This window comes from Dermochelys coriacea, chromosome 3, assembly GCF_009764565.3.
Source record: "Dermochelys coriacea isolate rDerCor1 chromosome 3, rDerCor1.pri.v4, whole genome shotgun sequence".
NCBI lineage: Eukaryota > Metazoa > Chordata > Testudines > Dermochelyidae > Dermochelys > Dermochelys coriacea.
Genome location: NC_050070.1, coordinates 128,295,944 through 128,317,256, shown reverse-complemented (window position 1 = coordinate 128,317,256; position 21,313 = coordinate 128,295,944). Strand labels below are relative to the sequence as shown.

Genomic DNA, 21,313 nt, shown 5'->3' with positions numbered 1-21,313 from the left:
AACAGGAAGCACATTTTTGCACTCTACTAATTACTCTATATTCATCCAAGAACTGTAGCCAGCCACTGAAAAGCACCCATCGCTAGAGTGGAGGACAGCAGACAACCAAGTTACCCACCATGCAATGTGTCATAATAATGATGGGTAGGGAGGAATAATTTTGGCCGAGGACCCTGGTAACTGCATGCTCCTACAAAAAAAGTGCCCTGGGGCTTACATGGGCACACACAACTTCAATTTTTAAGGTATCTGTTGAAATAACCTTCCCACACAGGGTAAACTGCATGGAACTCAGATCTACCTAGGAAGGGCCAACTAGACCGTGCTGGAATTTGAACCTTTGGGTCTGAGATGTCTAAGAAGTTTTCAGACCTTGTGCTTAAAGTACTAAGGCATTGCCTCAGGCAAAAATCCCTTTGGGATTATGAATCAAGAGACTTTCTTTTCAAAGTAAACAAGAAAGAAAGAGAGAGAAGGAAAACAGATTTTCCTTAAGTCTCATTGGTCTAAAAACCAAACTGTGTTGGTTGCAAACCAAAATCCTGGATCTGAACCCCACTCTGCATCCCAAATGTTTAGATAATTCACAATCCAAACCTGAATCTGCATCAGAATTTTGAAAGTGGTCCCTATCTTTGATGGCTTAAACCAAAATCCTGGAACTTGGATGGGTAGGGGATGTTAAAATACAGAGCCAACTTCTGGCTTCATCCTATCTCTGGCCAAAGCCAGTTTTGAGTATCCCCTTCCCCACTCTCCCTTTTCCATCCTTACACTTGTGGTTTTGGAAGCACTGATATTTCAGCTACCATATGTTCCCTTCTCACATGGTAAATTCTGGGTCAACTTGTTTTTGTCTCCATAGAGCAGTCTCCACTCTGAAGAAGGTCTTGGCGTTGCCTCACTAAGTGTTATCTATGCAGCTCTTATCCTCTCTTCCATGTTTCTCCCTCCAATCCTCATTAAGAAGCTGGGCTGCAAGTGGACCATTGCAGGCTCCATGTGCTGCTACATCGCATACTCCTTGGGCAACTTCTATGCCAGCTGGTACTGATGGCCTTTTATACTGTTCTGCCAGAGTTGAACTAGTGAAACCCCATTCATTACCTCTGGGTTAGATATGTAGAGGGGCAATTTTTTCTCCTTGGAGGGTTATCAGTGTTTGGAATTTCCTGCCCCCAATGGTACTCCCAGATCCAAGCAAATGAACAACTACTTGGGCTGAGTCGTCCCTTTGATAGGGCAAATTGAGGCGACTGCCCTGTGCCTTGCACTTTGCGGGGCCCCGCACTTCGATAAAATTGTGAGGAAACAATCTTGTCCAATGCTTCTGGGTGCTGGGGTATTGTGGAACTGGGCAGCCCCTGCGAGACCCTTTTTCAAGCTGCAGTGTCCTTCATGCCAAAGCCAGTTCCACTCTTCATTGGGTAGGGGACGTGAGGCTAGAGGGGAAGGTTACTTGTTTTGTCCCCCTCCACCTCCCTTTACATCCATCCAGGGTAGGCACAGTCTAGTCCTTAGATTACAGAAGGAAAGGGTAGGAGTGGGGTCGAGGCCTCGAGCGGAAGAGGGAGGGCAAAGAGCTAGCCTCTCCAAATGGGGGTGCACAAACTGCCCATGGTTTGGGTGTATTGTGATGTCTGTTATGCATCTGAGACTCTGGAAATAATTTGGCTTATGTATTTTATTTATGGAATGCAGTGTTCAGTGATAGATGGACAAACGGATAAAATCTATGCTAAATAAAGTATTCTTTGGCAGGTATACGCTAATCCCTACCTCCATAATCCTGGGATTTGGGGGAGCTCCTCTCTGGTCTGCTAAATGCACCTATCTCACAATAGCTGGCAATTTGTATGCCCAAAAGGCAGGGAAAATTGGAAGAGATGTCATCAATCAGTATTTTGGGCTCTTCTTTCTCATATTCCAGTCTTCTGGAGTCTGGGGAAATCTTATTTCATCTTTGATATTTGGCCAAACTATCACCACAGGTAATATATTATATGTATATATATATGTATATTTAAAGATCTAAAGTATAATATTTCTTTCTTGCACCCTTCCATCATGCCATGTTTCTGAAATAAAAGATTTATTGCTTTAAAGTTTATTTTTTAAAAACTTGGTTAAAAAAATCAGGCAGAATAATGCAGAAGCAATTTCATGGATGTTTTGAAGTGAAAAGTCAAATGTGTTTTACATTTTTAAAAATTCAAGTTTAATCACTGATGATAATTGAACTGATTTTGAGGTTACTTAGATTTAGTGCTTAATCCAGTTGCCAGAGAGAGGCAGAACTCTCTACTGGCTAGAATATGGGATTGGAAGCCAGGACTCCTGTGTTCTAATCCACACTCTCTGATAGTGAATTGCCATATAGTTTGGACAAGTCAGTTAACTTCTCTGCCTCCGTTTCCCATTTATAAAATGGGGATAACAAGAGCTAACAAGGATGTTGTATTTGGTCAATGTCTTGAAGATGGGAAGTATTATAATGTATCATTATTACATTCATCTTGCTGCTTCATTCAAAGGTCAGGATATAATGGAAATGAGAGATTCTTGAGTGGAAAGAAGTTACAGACATCACTGGATCAAGCAGGAAAAACCTTTTAAAGGAGGTTTTTGTCTCCAGGAGTTCAGAGTTCAACTAGAAATTGGGTTTAACCTTATATATTCAGGAAGCTCACATCACGTTTTATTAACAGTGTAAGTCTAAAAATATTGTCCAATCTGTTGCACCCTGTTTTATGCCAGCGCAGCTTTTGAAGTCAGTGAAGTTATCCTGGGTCAGACTTGTATAACAGAGTGGAGAATTTGGTCCCCTGGGTAAGAATCTCTACTCCAGTCCTTTGCCCCTGAGCAAGGTGGATATAACACACCACCATATCAGAATAATGAGTGGAAGCATAAGGTGCAAGGCAATGGATAATCAGGTGCATTCTCGCTAGTATTGAACTGTATTGTGGCTCACAGAGATATAGCAGATCCACTTTGAGGAGGTTCCCTCACTCTTACATTTGGTTTCAGAGTAGCAGCCGTGTTAGTCTGTATTCGCAAAAAGAAAAGGAGTACTTGTGGCACCTTAGAGACTAACAAATTTATTAGAGCATAAGCTTTTAATGAAGTGAGCTGTAGCTCACGAAAGCTTATGCTCTAATAAATTTGTTAGTCTCTAAGGTGCCACAAGTACTCCTTTTCTTCTTACATTTGGGTTTACATGTCTCCCTTAAAATGCTGGGGCCATCTCTGTGGGCCTCTGCTTTTATTTCATTGATTGGTTCCTTTTGATTTTAGTGACTGCTGCACTTGTGAAAGGGGCTGACTTAGCAGCTCTCAAGTCTGAAGCTTTATTTATCTAAACAGTGACAACATGGGCAGAGCCAGTGTAAGCTTTCCCCCATTGCCTCACCACTGAGCCTCAGCCTTCATGTGGAGGGACCTTCTATGAAGGCAAGACTAAACTCCAGGCTCCAGCTCATTCAGTTCTTAGCCTCTCTTTGGACACCTCCAACAAGGGGCGTGCTCATGTATTTTTCAGCACCAACAATAGATTCATAGATTCATAGATACTAAGGTCAGAAGGGACCATTCTGATCATCTAGTCCGACCTCCTGCACAGCGCAGGCCACAGAATCTCATCCACCCACTCCTACAAAAAACGTCACCTATGTCTGAGCTATTGAAGTCCATAAATCATGGTTTAAAGACTTCAAGGAGCAGAGAAGCCTCCCTCAAGTCAACCATGCCCCATGCTACAGAGGAAAGCGAAAAACCTCCAGGGCCTCTCCAATCTGCCCTGGAGGAAAATTCCTTCCCGACCCCAAATATGGCGATCAGCTAAACCCTGAGCATATGGGCAAGATTCACCAGCCAGATACCCAGGAAAGAATTTTCTGTAGTAACTCAGATCCCATCCATCTAATATCCCATCTCAGGGGATTAGTCCTATTTACCCTGAATATTTAAAGATCAATTACTTACCAAAATCCCATTATCCCATCATACCATCTCCTCCATAAACTTATCGAGTAGAATCTTATCATCATATCTCCCCTCAACCTTCTTTTAGTTAGGCTAAACAAGCCAAGCTCCTTGAGTCTCCTTTCATAAGACAAGTTTTCCATTCCTCGGATCATCCTAGTAGCCCTTCTCTGTACCTGCTCCAGTTTGAATTCATCCTTTTTAAACATGGGAGACCAGAAGTGCACACAGTATTCTAGGTGAGGTCTCACCAGTGCCTTGTATAATGGTACTAAAACCTCCTTATCCCTACTGAAAATGCCTCTCCTGATGCATCCCAAAACCGCATTAGCTTTTTTTCACAGCCATATCACATTGGCAGCTCATAGTCATCCTATGATTAACCAATACTCCAAGGTCCTTCTCCTCTTCTGTTACTTCTAATTGATGCGTCCCCAACTTATAACTAAAATTCTTGTTATTAATCCCTAAATGAATAACCTTACATTTCTCACTATTAAATTTCATCCTATTACTATTACTCCAGTTTACAAGGTCATCTAGATCCTCCTGTATAATATTCCGATCCTTCTCTGAATTGGCAATACCTCACAGCTTTGTATCATCTGCAAACTTTATTAGCACACTCCCACTTTTTGTGCCAAGGTTAGTAATAAAAAGATTAAATAAGATTGGTCCCAAAACCGATCCCTGAAGAACTCCACTGGTAACCTCCCTCCAACCTGACAGTTCGCCTTTCAGTAGGACCCGTTGCAGTCTCCCCTTTAACCAATTCCTTATCCACCTTTTGATGTTCATATTGATCCCCATCTTCTCCAATTTAACTAATAATTCCCCATATGGCACGGTATCAAATGCCTTACTGAAATCTAGGTAAATTAGATCCACTGCATTTCCTTTATCTAAAAAATCTGTTACTTTTTCAAAAAAGGAGATTAGGTTGGTTTGGCACGATCTACCTTTTGTAAAACCATGTTGTATTTTGTCCCATTTACCATTGACTTCAATGTCCTTAACTAATTTCTCCTTCAAAATTTTTTCCAGGACCTTGCATACGACTGATGTCAAACTAACTGGCCTGTAGTTACCCGGATCACTTTTTTTCCTTTCTTAAAAATAGGAACTATATTAGCAATTCTCCAATCATTCGGTACTACTCCTGAGTTTACAGATTCATTAAAAATTCTTGCTAATGGGCTTGCAATTTCAGGTGCCAATTCCTTTAATATTCTTGGATGAAGATTATCTGGGCCCCCCGATTTAGTCCCATTAAGCTGTTTCAGTTTTGCTTCTACCTCAGATATGGTAATATCTACCTCCATATCCTCATTCCCATTTGTCATGCTACCATTATCCCTAAGATCCTCTTTAGCCTTATTAAAGACTGAGGCAAAGTATTTGTTTAGATATTGGGCCATGCCTAGATTATCTTTAACCTCCACTCCATCCTCAGTGTTTAGCGGCCCCACTTCTTCTTTCTTTGTTTTCTTCTTATTTATATGGCTATAGAATCTTTTACTATTGGTTTTAATTCCCTTTGCAAGGTCCAACTCTACTTGACTTTTAGCCTGTCTCACTTTATCCCTACATGTTCTGACCTCAATTAGGTAGCTTTCCTTGCTGATCTCTCCCATCTTCCACTCCCTGTATGCTTTCTGCTTCTTCTTAATCACCTCTCTAAGATGCTTGCTCATCCAGCTTGGTCTACAACTCCTGCCTAGGAATTTTTTCCCCTTTCTTGGGATACAAGCTTCTGATAGCTTCTGCAGCTTTGATTTAAAGTAATCCCAGGCCTCCTCTACCTTTAGATCCATAAGTTCTTCAGTCCAATCCCCTTCCCTAACTAATTTCCTTAATTTTTGAAAGTCAGCCCTTTTGAAATCAAAAACTCTAGTTGCAGATTTATTTTTGTTAATCCTTCCATTTAGTTTGAACTGAATTAGCTCATGATCACTTGAGCCAAGATTGTCCCCTACAACCATTTCTTCTATCAGGTCCTCGCTACTCACCAAAATTAAATCTAAAATGGCATCCACGCTAGTTGGTTCAGCAACTACTTGATGAAGGAATCCATCAGCTATCGCATCTAGGAAAATCTGAGCCCTATTATAATTACTAGCACTGGTCCTCCAGTCTATATCTGGGAAGTTAAAGTCTCCCATGATCACGCAGTTTCCATTAGTATTTACTTTATTAAAGACATTAAAAAGGGCTTTATCCATATCCAAATTAGATCCTGGAGGTCTATAGCACACCCCAAGCACTATCGTAGGAGAGGCTTTACTAGTTATCTTCCCCAATGTAATTTTTGCCCAGACGGACTCTGTCTTATCCATTGCATCGCTTCTTATTTCTTTACATTCTACCTCATCATTGATATACAATGCTACTCCACCACCTTTACCTTTGTTTCTGTCTTTCCTAAACAGCACATACCCTTCAATACCTCTAGTCCAGTCATGACTACTATTTCACCATGTTTCTGTTATCCCTATAATATCTGGTTTCACTTCCTGCACCAGAAGATCTAGTTCCTCCATTTTGTTACCTAGGCTCCTCGCACTGGTGTACAAACATCTTAATTTTTGCTGTTTGGCCTCGCTCACATTTTGTACCCTATTAGGCACAGTCATTCTACAGCCAGTATAACCTATTAGACTATTATCCACACTGCCCTCACTCCTTATATACATTCTCCTACCCACGGCTGTATCCTTTCTTACTTCGTCTTCTTCCCTCTCAATGCTAAAATCTAGCGTGGAGATTTCCTGGACATCTCCCAACCATCTCCCCCTAATTCCTAGTTTAAAGCTCTCTTTATCAGTTGTGCCAGCCTCAATCCTAGAAGTCTATTTCCTTCCCTACTCAGATGAAGTCCATCCCGAGAGAACTGTCCTCTGTCTGTGAATGTCTCCCAGTGGCCATACATCCCAAAGCCCTCCTTATAGCACCACTGCCTAAGCCATCTGTTGACAGTCATAATCTTGTCACACCTTTGTTGCCTTTCTCTAGGAACAGGAAGGATCCCACTAAAGATCACCTGAGCCTCAATTTCCTTAAGCATCTTCCCCAGCCTAGCATAGTCTCCCTTAATACTTTCCAGCGAGAATCTAGCCGTATTATTTGTTCCCACATGAAGGATAATTAGGGGATTCTTTCCCGCTCCCTTTAGGATCCTTTTCAACCTCAGGTCTACATCCCGTATCTTAGCACCCAGAAAACAGCACACCCTTCTATTCTCTGGATCAGCTCTAGTTACAGGCCTGTCTATTCTTCTCAATAAAGAGTCCCCTATCACATAGACCTGCCTTTTCCTGGTAACGGTGCTATTTTCCAGTCTCTCCCCTGTTCCCTCTGGCTGCAAGTTCTTTCCATTCCTATTTTCCCTTATAATCCTCTTCAACCCATCCTGTATCCTCCTGGGGCTCATATTTGGTGTAGTCTCCCTTGACTCTTCTGCTTTTCCTATAGGACTAGCCTCTCTTCTCTTCTTCCTTACCCTTCCACCTTCAACAAGTACCTGCTGAGCCCCTTCTTCATTTTCCAACTCTGCAAACCTGTTCCTAAGCTCTATTTCTCCTTCACTAGCCCGTCTTTTCCTCTGCCTGATTCTTTTAGTCACATGCTTCCACTGACCACTTTCCTCACCCAGTCTCCCCTCAAAATTCCCCAGCCCTGCTTCCATCTGTGAGTCTGAGCTTTTCCCTTCAGATACCTCATATCTTTGCTCCATCATCTGCTCATACCCCTTCCTAATCTCAACAAGACTTTCCACCTGCATCTCCAAACCTCGGATCTTTTCCTCCATCAGCTCTATCAGATGGCATTTCAATGTTCATTTTTGTTGTAGCAAGATGGAAAAAAAATAAAATATGCTCATTTGGAATAAAACCTTTACAAAATGCAGACCTGCTTCCCACACTCACACTTATAAACTCGGCCAAACCCAGCACAATAGCTAGCCATCCCCATGAAGGCAGGACGTCCCTGATTTTAATAGGAGACCTTGTAAGAATGAGATGCTCCCAAAATATCTAGGGGCTGGCATGACATACTGCTTGGCTGCATCACGAGGGAACAACACAGGAGATAAAGTTGTAAAGGCAATAGCCACATATAAAATGCAACATTCATTTTCCTCTCCCCTTCCTACTAGCACCACTTTGGGCTTGATTTTCAGAGGTGCTGAGCACCTATTGACCCCAGTTAGAGCTGTGGGTCCTCTGCATTGCTGGAAACCAGGCCTCGTACTACTTAAGTGCCCTGTGTCACCATCAGGATATTGCATGTGAGAAGAAAAAGCACCAGGTTTGCTTTACATAGTTGAAAACTTAATCAAGTTCTAGATTTATTTTTCACTCCCAAGCCTCAGGACGGCTCTACATTATACTTTGCTCCCCAGGGGCCTTTGCAGCAGCTGAGAATAGCCAGAGTGCAGTGTCAGGCCGTGATGTAAAACTGATGAAGCAGCTCTCTGTCATCTAGAGAATCCTTTTATACCAGGGTTATTCCCCAGGGGTCATTTACACTCTATTTAAGCTTCCAGTATGACACAAAGACTGGGACAAAATGAAGAGTTCACCCTTGTTTATTTAACACACTTCCAGAATAGGTTTCAGAGTAGCAGCCGTGTTAGTCTGTATTCACAAAAAGCAAAGGAGTACTTGTGGCACCTTAGAGACTAACAAATTTATTAGAGCATAAGCTTTCGTGAGCTGTAAAGTGAGAAATGAGCTGTAGCTCACGAAAGCTTATGCTCTAATAAATTTGTTAGTCTCTAAGGTGCCACAAGTATTCCTTTTCTTTTTACTTCCAGAATACAATCGCTTTCCTGAAGTTCCACTGGTCCAAAGCTATGCAAATGTGGCCACTGGCCACAGCAAGGCGATGACTTTATCCACCTTGTTAATTTTTACCTCAGGGCATGTCTACACTGCTGCCTAAGTCCATATAAATTACGACACCGAAGGATGTGAAAAAGCCCCCCCCACCCCGCGAGCAACACAAGTTTTGTACTCTCCACACCAGCGCTATGTTGGCCAGAGACGCTCTCCTGCTGACATAGCTTCTGCTTCTTGCATCGGTGCAGCTGCGCCAATGTAGCGCTGTAGTGTAGACTTGCCCTCACTGTAAACTTAAATTGTGTATGTGGTCAATAAACAGCTTGTGCACGTGGCTGTTGATTAGACTAAAAGCTGTGATGAAAACAAACCAACTGCAATTAATGTTTAAAATAACCATACAATACACCTAACTAAGTAAGGAATCAACCTTTATTCCCACTTATTCAAGAACTGACATGCTTTGCAATGAAAGCTGGTGAATTAGTTTTAAAGCTCTTTCTTTTACTCCTGGTAGGCCCTGGCCTATTCAGGTTCACAATTCTGATGACTATTTTGCATTCATACAATGAGTAACGAGTACAGGACGGAATTAGCATGGTGTGATCATGCTACAGAGGATATCTGTGTGTGTGTGGGGGGGGATATTGTTGTATGCTCTGCATAGGATTTAAGGATTAAACAAAGCAAAGCCATGTGGAGTTGCTTTAGTTTCAAATATATTCGCAAATAACAATGAAACCAGGAAGAACTGGTTCTTTGCAGGGATGGATTATGGCTAAATGTCACCTAGATCAATCAAAAATGAGTGTCTCAGAACTGTCCTCCCAGACAGAGTGCTACTGGAATGTGAAATTCCATTAGGGAGCAGAGCAAAGAAGGCTGCTGCTCAGAAAAACACAACAACCAGGGCCTGTGTTTCCTCTTCTGAAGTATTAGGAGCAAGCAGAAATGTTAGATCATTCTTTAATATTATTTTTTCAGTGTCATTCATCCAGTAGGATCCCAAAGTTTTTTTTGTTTTTTTTACAAACTAATTAATAAATACTTTGATCTTTTTCATCCATAGATGTCAAAGTACTCTATAATGAATGGTAAGCATCATTAGCTCCATTTTACCAATTGGAAAACTAAGAGAAGTGACTAAATCAAGGTTACATAGCTAGTGAGCTTCACTGGTGGGACCAGAACTCAAGTAGCCTGTGTTCTAGTTTGGTAACCTTGTCCACTGTCCTCCCTACTACAACAAACATGAATAGAAACTAACCCACAATGGATCCCAACTGAAGAATTCCGATCTAGATCTGGATTTTGTACACTCTCAAGTTAGGGATATTCCAAACAAGGGGTTTTGGTTTGACCTAGGAGAACAAATTAGGCCCATTTGAAAAATCTGAGATCCAGATACTTATTTGAACTTCAAACACTCACAAAGTGAGGATGAGCTCAGATCTGTGATTACTGATTTAGGACCATTTCTACAGATAACTACTTATTTAGTACGCTAACTGGAGCTCCTGTTGCACTGAAATGCACACTAGGAGGTGGGAGGACCAGTTTGGATAAACTAAGAACCTTACCTATCCAACCTATCACCCAGAACTTGCACTGATTTTTTGTTGTTGTTGTTGTTGTTGAGGTTCAGGAAAGCTCATTTAACTTGTATTTCATTTTCATGGATGTGCTAAAGTGCAATATCTCAAGGAAAGCCATTCCTGTGGTTTCTGTGACTCAGATGGAAATCTCCTAGGGAAGGGACTTCTTCAGATTTCCAGCCCAGTTTTGCAGACCCAAGTAATTCAAATGAGGCTTCAATCAAAAATAAAAAAAACCTTTTTGAGTGCTGAACTGAACCATCAACCTTTTTAAGTTTACTCAGGGTGACTTCAGGCCTTGGAAAGCATACCCCTCCCCCACAGGGCTTACTGATAAAGAGTGGTGTGAACCAAAGCCCCAGCTAAGAACAGTTCCAAACTTTGGAGCATCACAACTCAGGATTCAAACTCTGTAGCTGGTCCCTTCTTTATAAATGGCTAAACTAGAATACTGCTGAATTTTGGGGAAGTTTGGATCTATGATCAACCTTTGTTACTTGGATCCATTTCTACTTATTACCTTGAACTGTGCTTATCTGACCTCCCTCATGTTCTGCCTTTGTTTTCATTGTTACTGAAGTAGTGGAAGTCTCAGCAGAAGACCTGATGTGCTGTGGAGCATATAACTGCATGGCAAATGCTACAGCTAACACCACTACATCGAGTGGGCCAACCAAGACCTTAATCTATACCCTGTTGGGTATCTACACTGGTACGTGCTTTCAGCGGTCTCACCAAACATCACTTACAGGGAAATTAGATGCAAATGAAATCAAAGATGATCTTGTAGAGTATGTTTCCAGTGTCCTCCAATTTGAGCTGACAAAAAGGAAAGCCCTTTTCTCCTGAGCTGCAACCAGTTCCCTTCTGAGAAGCCCTAGCTGCTTTGTGCAACTCTGTATTTCTTTAGTCTTTAAAGGAGCAGGACACCCTTTATATTTACATTTCTACTTAGAATGAAAATTACAATTAAGGTAGAGTTTAGACATTTAGGCAGACACAATCCTCTCCTGCTTGAACCAGTCTTTACTTCAGCTAAGGAAAGCCCCATACAATATGGCTTTCTTCAACCAATGTCCAAAAGAAAGGTCTAAAATGTGGCTCACTTCAGACAACCCCCACAGAGGAATCTCCAGCCTCTTCCTAAAGATCCTGTCATAAACTGTGTAGTGGATGGTCTGGTATAGTGGCTGGAGCAGCAGCAGTCAAACCTAGTGATTGGGCTGGGGACAGGAGCAGAATCAAGAATAGGTTGAAACAAGGCTAAAGCAGAAACGGGACAAATACAGGCTGGGACTGGGACTGGGACTGGGACTGGGACTGTAACAGAACAAGAGCAAGCAGAGGCTGGTGCAGGAGCAGTCTGTAAGGGCCACCAAGCAGCAGGTGATACTCCTGGAGGGGTAGCAATGTTGAGCAGACTGAAGTAGCTGCTCTCAGTGGGACCCTGTATCCCTGGATTTGGGATCACCTGGTGAGACTTGCACCTGTGGATTGGCTGAGCCCTGGTTGAGTGACATGGAAGCTCTGAGAGTTCACTGGCCTGTCTTCTGCAGGAGGTCAGAGTACTTCAATAATACAAATAAATAATAGTAAATAATGGTTCCTTTTGGAAAATCTATTAAAACTCTAGTGTAGACAGGGCAAGTTGTATCTTTAACACATTTTAGCTGGTTGAAGTGAATCCTAGGAGAGGACCTATAAAATACACTTTGTCCTGTCTACGCTAGGGTTTTGAAATAGTTAAAACATGTTAACTAACACTTTAAATAAATCCTTTTAACATAGTCTAGATACACCTCAGCTGTGCTTAGAGGACATAATTCCTTATAGCTGGTCCAGCCCCACAATATTCAGGGATAGGCATAAATGATTCTTCCTCTAGGCAGAGAATTAACAGCTTCCATTCTACCCTCTGGAATAGACCCCACTGCAGCACCACTATGATACCAATATATTGGTACCGTATGTACGACCCCTCTTGCACTCCTGCACTGGATGGAGTATGTGAAAGCTGCTCATAGGTTCCTTCCACTGGCCACGCTAGTGGAGTAGAGTTGGGCCCAGAGCTAGTACAGTTGTCCAGTGACTATTTTATCTGTCTACATGTGGTCAAAAGCCCATTATAAGGAATAAAGAGTGTATTACAGTCTGCCCACCTTAGTGTGGCTGGGTTTTGCCAGTGCAGTGTTTTCCTAGATCTGAAGACAGGATCTAGCTGCTGACAAGGGGAAAAGGATAACGCAGCACAACATCCTCTGTTCTGAGGTAACACATGAACAGAGTTAGGTATCTCTTTTCACATCCTCTTTTCTCCTCAATGTGCACTTGTAAATTAGAACTAATGCAGCCAATGAAACAACTTTAATTGGAATCCAGTGCTCAAGACAAAGAACACTCATGTCACTCAGCGACATTTTACAGCAGTGAGTAAAGCTTATAATGCAGCTGACTGAAAACTGGGTAGATAAAATCTTCCCTTCTGGTTAAAGGGGAGAGGTTTTTGACAGCCACATATATCACCTTTCACCTTTTGACATGGTTTTATGTTTTCTACCGATATATGCAATCTCTGTGTGAAGATACAACACTAAATGTGTAATACACCAATGGAAGGGAGTGTGTCATCTGGCAAAACACCTCAAATCTGCCATGCTTAATTAATGGGAAAAAGGAGGAAGTAAAAATCCCCCTTGCACATCCTCCACCTCATCTGGAGTACATTGGAGCTGCTACCTTTCTGCAGAGTGTGGGTTTGGGTTGAGATGTGCTGCCCTAAGCTTTGCTCATACAAAATGAAAGTAACCCTGCCTTCCACTGACCTCACTCCAACAGTCTCAATTTCTTTTTCACTCCTAATAAGAGATGTTACTTTCCTATCTTGAGGGAAACCAAATATCTGAATATTTCATTCATAGACATTTTTTAAATGTCTCCTCAGTTTTGTGGATGACTATATACTTGGCAATTCTTGGCTGGAGAGGAGGATAAATAGCTAGGCTATCTTGTAAGTTTTTTGGGTTATTTTGAAAACCAGAGTGTGGACTTCTCTGTTTATATCTATAAGCCTCACAACTGTTAATCTCCTGTAATTATTCTCAGTTCACTATAGGAATTTGTAGACTATTCATCCTGCAAGCTTCCCTTCATTTTCCTTGCACTCCTCACTTCCCTGTAATAAGTCCATAACACTGCTATAAACCCTAACAGAATAAAAAATAACTCACATCACTAATGGCTACACTCCAGCAGTAACAGAACATGTGTAATCACTTTATGAGAACATTAATATTAACACTGTCTTAAGGAGACATACCTAAGAAGCAAGTTTAATGTTTTTGTGCAATTTATTGTAAGTCTGCCCCTGCATTGGGAGGCGATATGAAAAGCACAAAGCATCTGGCTCTGAGTTAATGGACAGGCAGATGCACACATACAACTACAGTGTCACAGTGATGAATGGATGTGCAACATGTAAAACATGCAGTGGGCCTGATTCTCCTCTCACTTTATAACTCCATTTACTTCAATTAAGTGATGCCTGATTTACACCAGTGTAGCAAAAAGATAATCAGGACCTGAGTTTTTAATTAAGGAAACGATCACCCGTTGCTGCTTCAGACCTCTTGGCCCAAAATTCTGTTCTAATTTATACTAATGCAGCCCTATTGACTTCAGTGGAATGACACTACAGTGACAGGAGAAGTTGATCCTATACATATATGATCATCTTTGCTGACTATCAGTGTGTGCCGTTATTTGTCATTTTTATATTAGGTATACAGCCACATAGTTGATCTATCAAGCTATACACAGTTGCCTCCTAGCATTTTTCACATCCCATACATTTATTACTGTTCTAGGCAAGTCAGCTACCAGCACTGTTTTGAGATGACAATCAAAAAGGAATCTGTAGTGGGATCCAGGAAAATAAAAGTTAAAATTCTATCTGTAGCCTGATATTTATTTTTTCAAGTATTTTGGGCAAGACTATTACTAACCATGAATATCTTGGCATTGAAGGTGGATGTTCCCTAGTTGAGCTAGGAACTGTTGATAGTTGCAAAGGGAACTCTTTCATGCCAGTCTCCCTACAACCTCTGACATGACTTGGAAGAGTGAGAGATTGTTCTGATGTAATGGTGCAGCTGACTTTGCGGCTGTCATAACATGTATGTCACACCTCAGCATAGGGAATTTTGTGAGGTGCACAGCGGCATACAGCAGTCTGGAACTTAGATCAGGCATTTTTAATTAGACATAATGGCCCCTAGGCTGTATTTAAACCAGTCTTTCAGCCACCAAAACATGTGACCCAGAACTAAGCACTAAATCTGAATAATAATAAACCAACTGTCTGTCATTCTCTTGGTTTCCCTCCTGGTTTCATGCATTTGTTTTGTTTTTGCAGGTAGTGGTGTGATAGCTGTGTTGCTGATTGCTCTATTTCTGGATCAAATCAAAGCCAACCAAGCAGAGAGCGAGACAGAAAAGATGCAGACACAGTCCTTTTGGTCCACATTCTTAGCAACTTTCCAGCATCTTAAAGATAAGCGACAGTGTCTCCTAATCCCTTTGACAATGTACAGTGGATTTGAACAGGCATTCCTTGCTGGTGACTATACAAAGGTCGGACTGTAATGTTCCTAGTTATGCCCGATCTTTCTATAATTTACCTCTGCTTAATACCATTTCCTCTACTAGATAATTACTCAGAGTAAAATGATGTATATTCAATGGCAGGGGACAGTCTTGGCAAGACTAAATTATTGCCTAATACTATTTGAATTAACTCCGACTGAGCTGTTTAAATACAAGAAGCTGGCAGTAACCAAATCAAAGCAAAAAAAATCTGGGAAGTTTGAGTTTGCAGCAAAAGGTTTTTTAAAAATTTCCTTAGAATTAGGTATAATATTTGTATTTGTTCGGTAATGAATCAAAATATTATTGATAATTAAAATGTCATTGACTTCTTTTTAAACATTGCATGGACATTTTGGTTCCATTTTTGTTTAAGACTATTAAACTATTAGTTGTATTAAGTTGTCTAAAATTATATCAAACATTTCTTTTCCATGTCTATAAATCAATGGCAGTTTTAAAAAGCAGAAGTCAGGAGGCAGCATAAGATTGGAACAAAAATTAGAAACTTCTAACATGAGATTTGCAAATACAGGACACTGAGCAATTGCTGATTAGCTCATCCTGAGTTCTGGAACAGGTCCAAAAATATCGCTAGTTCAAATACAAGTTTTTTCTTCTTTAACACTATGATGCCATCTTGTCATTCTTCAGGCTTCCTTTTTTCTTGGCACATGCTTTTCACATTTTTGTCATAGTCACTAGTTCAGTAAGTTTCAGACAACTCCAGACCTTCTCAGGATATACCATGCCACCCTTACTTCTAAGCTGCTGCTGGCATCAGCACTGCCTTCAGAGCTGGGTGCCCAGCCAGCAGCCACCGCTCTCCAGCCACTCAGCTCTAAAGGCAGAGTGGAGGCTGCTGGCCAGCCGCCCAGCTCTGAGGGCAGTGTTACCATCAGCAGCAGAGCAGAAGTAAGGGTGGCATGGGTTGGTATTTCCTATATACTTAAATGACTCTGTTTGAATCAATGCCTTACTGTTTTTAATATTTAGTGAGAGTTGCATGTTGATTTTTTTATCGGTACATGTACTTGTGTGGCAGGCGGGGGGCATAAACTGCTAGACACAAAGAAGGAGGGCATGAGCAAACACATTTGAGAACCACTGGTATAGGGAGCTTAAGTTAGGGCTGTGAAGTTAAGTTGAATCCTGTTGAATCCGACTGAGTGGCTTGATGGCTGATCTGTAAGCTGGCTGACTACAAAACATTATCTAGCTGCTTGCACATGTTCAAAACCAGACAGCCTGAAGTGATAAGGAAGAGTCAGAACCTCACATGCATTCTCAAAAAACAGCACAGAACAGACTTATGCCTCAGCTGTACATTCAGAAAGTCTTCAAGGAATCTGAAATAGGGAAGGAGCTGAAAATCTTCTTAGATTGCTCATTTGAAACTTTAGCTTTCAGGCACCATGCACAACCAGAGAGGGAGGATGCACCCATTACTAATCTTGAATGGATCAAGTGACATCCCATAACCATTTAGGAGAATGCTTTTATAGATAAGATCCATTCCCTTTCTGGGGGTACACCATGCTCTTTTATGGAGATTAGAGTTCAAATCCCAATCCCAGTCAAGGAAGGGTAGAGAGTTCTTTGTGCCACTATGTAGCAAGAAAGTCTAGTGACCTGATGATCTAGTGGTTAGCTCATGGCCTTACAGTTTCTACTGGTCTAGTCATCCTGGCTGTGGACTCTGCTATAGACCACCAGACCAGGAGGATGAGGTGGACGAGGCTTTCTTCTGACAACTAACAGAAGTTACTAGATCACAGGGCCTGGTTCTCATGAGGGACTTCAATCACCCTGATATCTGCTGGGAGAGCAATACAGCAGTGCACTTTTGGAAAGTGTATGGGAAAATTTCCTGGTGCAAGTGGTGGTGGAACCAACTAGGGGCAGAGTTTTTCTTGACCTGCTGCTCATAAACCGGGAAGAATTAGTAGGGGAAGTAAAAGTAGATGGGAACCTGGGAGGCAGTGACCATGAGATGGTTGAGTTCAGGATCCTGACACAAGGAAGACAGGAGAGCAGCAGAATATGAACCCTGGACTTCAGAAAAGCAGACTTTGACTCCCTCAGGGAACTGATGGGCAGGATCCCTGGGAGAATAACATGAGGGGGAAAGAAGTCCAGGAGAGCTGGCTGTATTTTAAAGAATCCTTATTGTGGTTGCAGGAACAAACCATCCCGATGTGTAGAAAGAATAGTAAATATGGCAGGCGACCAGCTTTGCTTAACAGTGAAATCCTTGCTGATCTTAAACACAAAAAAGCAGCTTACAAGAAATGGAAGATTGGACAAATGACAGGAAGGAGTATAAAAATATTGCTCAGGAATGCAGGAGTGAAATCAGGAAGGCCAAATCACACTTGGAGTTACTCTTAACATACTTTGCTAGCTGTAACAAGAAGGGTTTCTATCGGTATGTTAGCAACAGGAAGAAGATCAAGGAAAGTGTGGACCCCTTACTGAATGAGGGAGGCAACCTAGTGACAGACTATGTGGAAAAAACTAATGTACTCAATGCTTTTTTTTGCCTCTGTCTTCACGAACAAGATCAGCTCCCAGGCTACTGCACTGGGCAGCACAGAATGGGGAGGAGATGACCAGCCCGCTATGGAGATAGAAGTGGTTCAGGACTATTTAGAAAAGCTGGACATGCACAAGTCCATGGGGCCGGATGCACTGCATCCGAGGGTGCTAAAGGAGTTGGCTGATGTGATTGCAGAGCCATTGGCCATTATCTTTGAAAACTCATGGCGATCGGGGGAGATCTTGGATGACTGGAAAAAGGCTAATGTAGTGCCCATCTTTAAAAAAGGAAAGGAGGAGGATCCGCGGAACTACAGACCAGTCAGCCTGACCTCTGTCCCTGGAAAAATCATGGAGCAGGTCCTCAAGGAATCAATTCTGAAGCACTAATAGGAGAGGAAAGTGATGAGGAACAATCAGCATGGATTCACCAAGGGCAAGTCATGTCTGACTAACCTAAGTGCCTTTTATGATGAGATAACTGGCTCTGTGGATGAAGGGAAAACAGTGGACGTGTTACCTTGACTTTAGCAAAGCTGTTGATATGGTGTCCCACAGTATTCTTCCCAGCAAGTTAAAGAAGTAAGGGCTGGATGAATGGACTATAAGGTGGATAAAAAGCTGGCTAGATCATCGGGCTCAACGGGTAGTGATCAATGGCTCCATGTCTAGTTGGCAGCCGGTATCAAGCGGAGTGCATAAGGGTCGGTCCTGGGGCCGGTTTTGTTCAGTATCTTCATTAATGATCTGGAGGATGGCATGGACTGCACCCTCAGCAAGTTTGCAGATTACACTAAACAGGGAGGAGTGGTAGATACTCTGGAGGGTAGGGATAGGATACAGAGAGACCTCGACAAATTAGAGGATTGGGCCAAAAGAAATCTGATGAAGTTCAACAAGGACAAGTGCAGAGTCCTGCACTTAGGACGGAAGAATTCCATGCACCGCTACAGACTAGGGACCGAGTGGCTAGGCCACAGTTCTGCAGAAAAGGACCTAGGGGTTCCGGTGGATGAGAAGCTGGATATGAGTCAACAGTGTGCCCTTGTTGCCAAGAAGGCTAACGGAATTTTGGGCTGTATAAGTAGGAGCATTGCCAGCAGATCGAAGGACATCATCATTCCCCTCTATTTGGCATTGGTGAGGCCTCATCTGGAGTTCTGTGTCCAGTTTTGGGCCCCAAATTACAAGAAGGATGTGGAAAAATTGGAAAGAGTCCAGCAGAGGGCAACAAAAATGATTAGGGGGCTGGAGCACATGATTTATGAGGAGAGGCTGAGGGAACTGGAATTACTTAGTCTGCGGAAGAGAAGAATGAGGGGGGATTTGATAGCTGCTTTCAACTACCTGAAAGGGGGTTCCAAAGAGAATGGATCTAGACTGTTCTCAGTGGTGACAGATAACAGAACAAGGAATAATGGTCTCAAGTTGCAGTGTGGGAGGTTTAGGTTGGTATTAGAAAAATAATTTTCACTAGGAGAATGGTGAAGCACTGGAATGGTTTACCTTGGAAGGTGGTGGAATCTCCTTCCTTAGAAGTTTTTATGGTCAGTCTTGAGAAAGCTCTGGCTGGGATGATTTAGTTGGTGTTGGTCCTGCTTTGAGCAGGGGACCTCCTGAGGTCCCTTCTAACCCTGATATTCTGTGATTCTATGATTCAATCACCCCATCATGCTCCAATTGCTCCCCCCAAAACTCAGTCACTACAAAGGAGGGAGGGCAAGGTAGGGGGACCTGGGCCCACCCACTCCATCAGGTACTAACACAGAGCACTAGGGGTTCTCTCAAAGTTTCCAGCCCAATTACTGAGCTACTCCAAATTATGTTACCCCAGGTCACTTCCTACCAGTCTGGAGTTCCTCCATTTGGAACAGGGTCACTGGCTTAGCAGACTTTCCTCAGTCTCTCAGTGTCCTGTTCAGTCAGTCAATCTCTCACACTTGCGGCTTTTAACTCCCAAGGAGGGAGGGGGAGCCTAAGTCCCTGCTGCTAGCGCAGCCTTCACAAAGCTGTTGTCGTTCCTTGAACAGCTCTCAGTATCAATCTTGCTTACTGGTGCCAGCTCATTCCCCCCTTTCCCTGGGCTACCAGTGCCCTTTTAAACTGTTCCTCCCCTGGGAACATGCTTTGCAACTGTTGAGGGGCAGCACCAGTACTGTCTACTCCCTGCTATGGTTCAGCATGGGGCCTGTAGACTCCATCACACACTACCATGGGGGCTGATCTGAAGGGGAAATAGGGCTCCAAATGCAGCCCCTGTTCCTTTAAAAGAAATGCTGTGGCTGTGGTGCAGGTCTCACTGGGAACTGGGATGGGAATGTTGCTGGAGGCCAGGTACAGCAGCATTCCAGAGACTTAATAGTGGAGATGCAGAACTGTGCTTTATTGATCATGTCTTCACTGTATGAATATTCACCATCTCCGAGAATCAGACCCTCTGACTTTAGCCACAAAGACGAGTCGTAGTCTGTGAATAATAATGCCGTGTGTCTGTTCTCTTCTCTTTAGTCATATGTGACCTGTGCCCTGGGGATACATTTTATTGGTTATGTGATGATCTCCTTTTCAGCTACAAATTCGCTCTGCTCTCTGTTCTTTGGAAAGATTTCCCAGTTTACTGGCAGAAAAGCCCTATTTGCATTAGGTATGTAAAGACTGCTTGGAGGACCAATTATCTCATCTGGTAAGACAAATCCTGTGCTCCCTTTCCACAGCATGGCGCAGGGGGAATCATGCTATAGGTTACTAGTTAGGAGGAGATATACCTGGAGGCAAACTCTTCATTCATTAGAAGAGCTGGGGAAGAGAGAAATTGCAATTAAGCTACATATTCAAGTTTCTCCATTGTTGATAGGCTCAGCTCACCCTGGTTTTGGTGATACTATATACTCAGGCTGAGCTGTTAGTTCTTTGGAACTAATGTGACTGATGCCAGATTGTCTCTCATTATTGGGCCAAATCCTGATCCTGTTGAAGTCCATTGCAGTATTGCTATTCAACGAGATCTGAATTTACCAATAGCTCTGTCAGGACCAAACTCCTTGCCTACTTTTGCTTAAAATCCACAGTGAGTAATGAGCTAACATATTAGCTTGGTCCTTGGGGGAAATGTGAACTTGGGGCTACTGGCAGTCAGTCTAATAACTGCAGGATATGTTTTGAACTTTAGTCCTGTGTCCTAATTGCCACGTGTTTTGTAGGGCAGAAAAAATGAAAATAAAAGCAAGAGAGAGAACTATCTCAGTGCGCCAGTTTAGAATAAATGAAGTGCTGCATATGGACAAGAAGTGTGTAGGGTACTATGAGAAGAGACGAGACTTATGGGATGGATATATTTTAAGGGCTCCTTTCAGTGGACATTGAAAAAAGGCTGTCCCAATAAATAATTTACCAGGGCAGAAAAATATCAAGGAAAGTGTTTCATTTGCAGCTCAGTATCTGAAAATGAGATTTCTGTGCCATTTGAAGAAAGTTTATTACAATGAGTTGTCCTGAATTTCATAGCATGGTTCCCTTTATTAATAGAAACTGCATTGCTTGATTCCATGTGCATTGCCCTAGAAATTTTCCCGAAGCTAGCTTTAAAGCTAAAGACAAGAGATTCAGAGTTCTTAATCTTCTAGAAACTTTGCAGGTTCTAGTTGTTCAGTTTTCCCATACATATTTTTACTCTTTGTGTATTCCTCCCTCTTGATGACTCATTTTATCTTAATG

At 42.3% G+C, this 21,313-nt stretch overlaps 1 protein-coding gene across 5 annotated transcripts in view; it reads left to right on the top strand.

The window, feature by feature from the left end:
- UNC93A (unc-93 homolog A) overlaps positions 1-21,313 on the top strand; it is a 36,802-nt gene that overhangs the window by 7,639 nt on the left and 7,850 nt on the right. For 4 of the 5 annotated variants that reach the window (XM_038393808.2, XM_043511304.1, XM_038393807.2 and 1 more), the window contains 5 exons: positions 866-1,047; positions 1,762-1,991; positions 11,001-11,132; positions 14,832-15,049; positions 20,108-20,243. In XM_038393808.2, coding sequence (XP_038249736.1) covers positions 866-1,047; positions 1,762-1,991; positions 11,001-11,132; positions 14,832-15,049; positions 20,108-20,243 — 898 coding nt within the window. The remainder of the gene's footprint in view (positions 1-865; positions 1,048-1,761; positions 1,992-11,000; positions 11,133-14,831; positions 15,050-20,107; positions 20,244-21,313) is intronic. The other variant, XM_038393812.2, reaches the window with a different exon arrangement.